Raw genomic sequence first — 4,736 nt, forward strand, 5'->3', positions numbered from 1 at the left:
CTCACTCACCATGTTGATAGAACATGTACGATTGTTTATTCACTGATGATGATGTGTGAACTCTCACGCGGCTTAGAACTTTCAAAATAGAAACCCCGCCCGTTTGTCTTGTCGGATCTCGAACGATGCCATGTCTAGCTATATGATCTCGCAGCTCCAATCCCCACCACCGTCGCCTTTCCGCATTCGGATTCGGTGCAGTGGAACCATTAGTATGGTGATTTTATATAAATTGCTTATCTTTCTCACTGAAAATAGCTAACCGCAAATATCTATACTCCTGCATTTTTCTCGTGCTCAACAACTCCTAACAAGTGAGTCATGGCAAATTCCCATGTTACACAAACCTTCAACATCACGAGCACTTTCTTCCATTGCGAAGTTCGGAGTAGGGTCACTACCAGCACAGGGCTCCACGCAGCAAAACCCCAAACAATTCCGCACTCGCCTTCCCCCACACACTCCCGTGGTGGACAGACTGCAGTTGCGTTTGAATCATTCAATTCTCCTCCTCCTCCTCCTTCCCCTCCCCTTCCAATTTCTCCAGAGCATCACGCACCCAGAGAGCCCCAAACCCTAGACGCCTCCCTCGGTTCATGGGGTGCGCGCACGGCAAGTGCTGCCTGCCGCGGGGCGGGCAAGGACGAGCAGCGGGAGGTGGCCTTCCCGGCGGCCGCGGCGGCGCCACCCTGGGCCGCGCGGCGGTTCCCGGAGCCGACCTGGTCCTCGAGTACGCCACGCTCACGGTGGACGGGCTCTACCCGGACTCCCCGGGCCGCGAGTCGCAGGACGCCCACCTCGTCGCCACGCGCTTCGCGGGGGACCCCGATCTCCACCTCTTCGCGGTCTTCGACGGCCACGGCGCCTCCGGCACCGCCTGCGCCGCCTTCGCCCGGGACGCCCTCCCGCGCCTCCTCCTCGCCTCCCCCTCCTCCTCCCTCGCGGCGGACCCAGCCGCGGCGTTCCGGGACGCGATGGCGGGGGTCAACGCGGAGATGCACGCGGCGGCGGGCGTGGACGACTCCATGAGCGGCACGACCGCCGTGGCGGCGCTCGTGGCCGGCGCCGCGCTGCACGTGGCCAACGTCGGCGACTCGCGCGCCGTCGCCGGGGTCTGGCGCGAGGGGCGCGTCGCCTGCGAGGACCTCTCCTGGGACCAGACCCCGTTCCGCGCCGACGAGCGCGCGCGCGTCAGGGCCTGCGGCGCGAGGGTCATGTCCGTCGAGCAGGTGGAGGGCGCGCGCGACCCGGACGCCGAGGGCTGGCTCGCCGACGAGGGGGACCCGCCCCGCGTCTGGGCGCGCGACGGGCTCTACCCCGGCACCGCCTTCACGCGCAGCCTCGGCGACCTCGCCGCGGAGGGCGTTGGGGTTATCGCCGACCCGGAGGTCAAGAGCGTCCAGATCTCTCCCTCACACCTCTTCTTCGTTGTTGCGAGCGATGGCGTCTTCGAGTTCCTCTCCAGCCAGGAAGTCGTTGACATGGTAATGATTTTTCACTCTCTTCGCTAATTCCGTTGCCATCTCTTTGTCTTTGCTGACATGATCCATTTGGAAGTTAGTATTTCATCCACTGCCTGTAAACCTTCTAGTGTGGGAACGGAAGTAGTAAACTAGTAATTGGCTGCTGCTTTTTTGCTTGAATGATTTCCGATAACGACACCAATTACACATATTTGTTGATTTGTCTGATTGAGCTAGAACTTTGATGTAAACTTTTGGATTTGATTTGTCTGATCGAGCTAGAGCCTTGATGTGAACTTTTGGATTTGGAGAGTACTTATATTATGGAATGGATGTAATAGCTAGTAATGGTGAACCGACTGGCTTACTGTTAATACCAATTCCATCAGTAGCACACATCAATACCTAAGATGGGACCCAAAGCCGCTTCATTCTTTTCTTTTTGCTCATACTATAAAACTAGCTGCAGGGTTCTTGGCTTCCTCAATTTGTCAACATGTGCTGATATTGGTTTACTCTGCCGAGCGAAAGGATTGAACCGTTCACCTTATAAGTATGAAATCTCTGATGAGATTCTGGTTAACTCCTTAGGCGAATAGTGGGGCATGAGATGTTAAGCAGTAAACCTGTGTAGTTATGGAAGATAAGCATAATAGAAGTTGTAGTGGAATGTGCAGTGGATGTTCCAATAGTCTTTTGGTTATCCCATGATGCATGATTGGATACCTAAAACCTTCACGTATGAGAATGTTGACATTTTGCAGAGTGCGAATTAATTTCAGTCTTTTACAGACTATTGTGGTGTCATATTGCTATGTAAGGTGATCACCTTGGTATTGAGATGTTGGGAATAAGATGGGGTTCGGTGGGTACTAACAATTAAAAATTACTCGTGGGATCAACTTTTACATGCGGGAAACAAATGCAAATGGTCCTGGATATCACATTTTACTCCATTCTTGTGTACTAGAAAGCTGCTTGTTCAAAAAGCTGAACGTATAGGTTGGTGTAATGATTATGAAATGGTCAGGAATTTGAGGTTGATTGATGTTGCCATTATGAAAGCTATCACTCTGAATAAAGTTCTGCATAAGTGGAGGTACCTTTATTGAGTAATAGATGAATAGTGGACTAGCATCTTAGCTGTAATTGTGAATTGACTAATCCAAAGTGTGACCAGTAAAAGGAGGGATACAATAGGTAAATGGCAGTGCGAACATGATAAAATGAACTTGGGGAGCATGATGTATTATACTATTCCCTCCCATCCATATTGGTTGTTGTAACTTTGTACTGAATCAGCGACAACTAATATGGAACGGAGGGAGTACTTTCTTGAGTGCTGCCCATGGAAAGAAAGATACTGGCCATTTTATTGGTCTTGGAACTGATAGCTCACTTCAGAATTGACTGCTGATTTCTGAATGACTAGTGATGGGCTTGCATGTTTTCAATTCTCCTCTGATTAACATGGTCTAGAGTTCTTAATCTGATGGTCCCCTTGTAAACCCCCTCTTTTCCTTTCCACCACTAACCATGACAGTGCACCTTAGGAAACCAGGCTGGTAACAGCCTTATGTTCTCCCAAGTTCTTCCATGCACATGATTCCCTCCTTGCCCCTGTGAGCATCTCCATGAAATGCATCCACGTGCGAGTTTACCAATTTTATAGTGGTCAAAATATCATGGTTATATTTTACATAGTGGTCCTTGTGACGTGGTATGCACCATTTGAAGTGTTTTGGTAACAACATCATGTTACAGTGTGTTCGGTTTTGCTTGCTAGGTATGACTATGGTGTTCTCTGACTCCATGTTAGTAATACTAAACATTCGTCTGGATTTGTACAGGTGGCTATGCATCCAGATCCTCGAGATGCTTGCTCAGCAATTGCTGCTGAGTCATACAAACTATGGCTAGAGCATGAAAACAGGACAGACGATATAACAATAATCATTGTGCATATCAGGAATGCTCAAAATGTAAGTGCACAATCGTTCCACTTTGTAGGCGTAACACCACAATTATTAGTTGCTTTCAGAAATTCATTTTTCTTTCCAAAATTTACTCAGTCAGGTCCTGCAGGGAGCGAGAAAGCGAACTGCAGCAGCACCGGAGCACCAATAGCACTGCACGCAGTACAGTCAGGGTTACCTGTATTTGTACCGTCAGAAGCAAATCACCTGAACGGAATTGCTGCTACACCCTCTTCTAGCTCTCCCACAGAACGACGCCTCTCCTGTGTTGCTCCTTCGCCTACACACCCTCTACTCGAAGAGGGTAAAGCATCAGAAGCTTCCAGGTCAATGCAAGTTGAGTGGCATTCAAAGGAAGGTGGTAACGAGCTAGAGCAACCGTTGCAGCTGCAGCGGCCACTCTCCTGCTGACCTTGCATGAGGTAATATCGCTAGTCTTCTGGCTGAATAGAGTAAATGCAAACAAGCTCATATCAGTTAACTCATTTCTTTGTAGTCCTTTAGCTTATATCTCAAAACAGAAGCTGCAGCACACTCTGGTTGCCATTTTCGGTAAGGTAGCCCTACTCTACTTTCATTGGTAGAATATCTAGAGCAATTCGTTTACAAAGATTGTTGACTTCTACAGGGGCTGACTTCCCGAATGGTGATGTTCTGCAGCTGTCGCAAATCTCAGCGATGTTGCTCGCTTTTTTCTTAGAGCACTTGCTGTGACAATTCCAAGGTTCTGGCCCAAACAGGGCCGTTTAACTAGGGGTGGATGGCGTTGAGATGCTGTACTGGAACGCCGCCAAGTGTTTATCTGCAGTGTAATCTCTTGATAATTTCTCTTTGTTAATTATGGCATCATTTGAAAGCTGATACTTGCCGTACTATAGTATGTAGTGCAGTGCTGATGCCACAACGAATACTTGACGCTTCTTTTAAAGCAGAGGGGGTCTATAAATATCAGTGGTTAATTTACATGTCGCTCGCTTGCTTTGTTCCTTGCTTAACATTTTTACGAAAAGTTAGGGGTTACGCATGTTTTTTGGGCCACACAGGCGCACCCAATAAGTAGCCATTAGCCGGCCATATTTGGAGTCTAATACAATCGCCGGCAATAGCGTGTCAGCCCTTTCGCTTAGGGTGCTGAACGGACGCAGATTATATATTTAGATTTTTTTTGAACACTTATATATGTTTAGATTATGCTGTAACCATTATGTTCTGGTTCATATCATGTTTGACATTTGTGAGTAGTTCCCCATATAGGATGATCTCACTACTAGGAATTAGCTTATGGCCGCACTTCTTA

The 4,736-nt window shown here is 48.6% G+C and overlaps 1 protein-coding gene across 5 annotated transcripts; it reads left to right on the forward strand.

The window, feature by feature from the left end:
* The first annotated feature begins 391 nt into the window (after positions 1–391).
* LOC127331870 (probable protein phosphatase 2C 65) lies at positions 392–4,408 on the forward strand. Of its 5 annotated transcripts, none has more exons than XR_007870066.2 (5): positions 394–1,484; positions 3,314–3,445; positions 3,536–3,861; positions 3,936–3,991; positions 4,068–4,408. XR_007870066.2 is itself a non-coding variant. In XM_051358087.2 (4 exons), the coding sequence occupies exons 1-3, from the start codon at positions 597–599 to the stop codon at positions 3,848–3,850; spliced, it is 1,335 nt and encodes a 444-aa protein (XP_051214047.1). In that variant the 5' UTR covers positions 393–596; the 3' UTR covers positions 3,851–3,861; positions 4,068–4,408. The 5 variants fall into 5 exon arrangements, 3 of the variants coding, with proteins under 3 accessions (XP_071682086.1, XP_051214047.1, XP_051214051.1); XR_007870067.2 differs by having other exon boundaries at positions 4,100–4,408; XM_051358087.2 differs by lacking the exon at positions 3,936–3,991 and having other exon boundaries at positions 393–1,484.
* Positions 4,409–4,736: the final 328 nt, after the last annotated feature.

Source organism: Lolium perenne, chromosome 2 (assembly GCF_019359855.2).
Source record: "Lolium perenne isolate Kyuss_39 chromosome 2, Kyuss_2.0, whole genome shotgun sequence".
Lineage (NCBI taxonomy): Eukaryota > Viridiplantae > Streptophyta > Magnoliopsida > Poales > Poaceae > Lolium > Lolium perenne.

Bases quoted from the DNA above. Each gene is read 5' to 3' on its own strand.
- LOC127331870 (XM_051358087.2), top strand. From the start codon at position 597: ATGGGGTGCGCGCACGGCAAGTGCTGCCTGCCGCGGGGCGGGCAAGGA. The intron at 1,485-3,313 runs GTAATGATTTTT...GGATTTGTACAG, and splicing joins GCCAGGAAGTCGTTGACATG to GTGGCTATGCATCCAGATCC. The intron at 3,446-3,535 runs GTAAGTGCACAA...AAATTTACTCAG, and splicing joins ATATCAGGAATGCTCAAAAT to TCAGGTCCTGCAGGGAGCGA.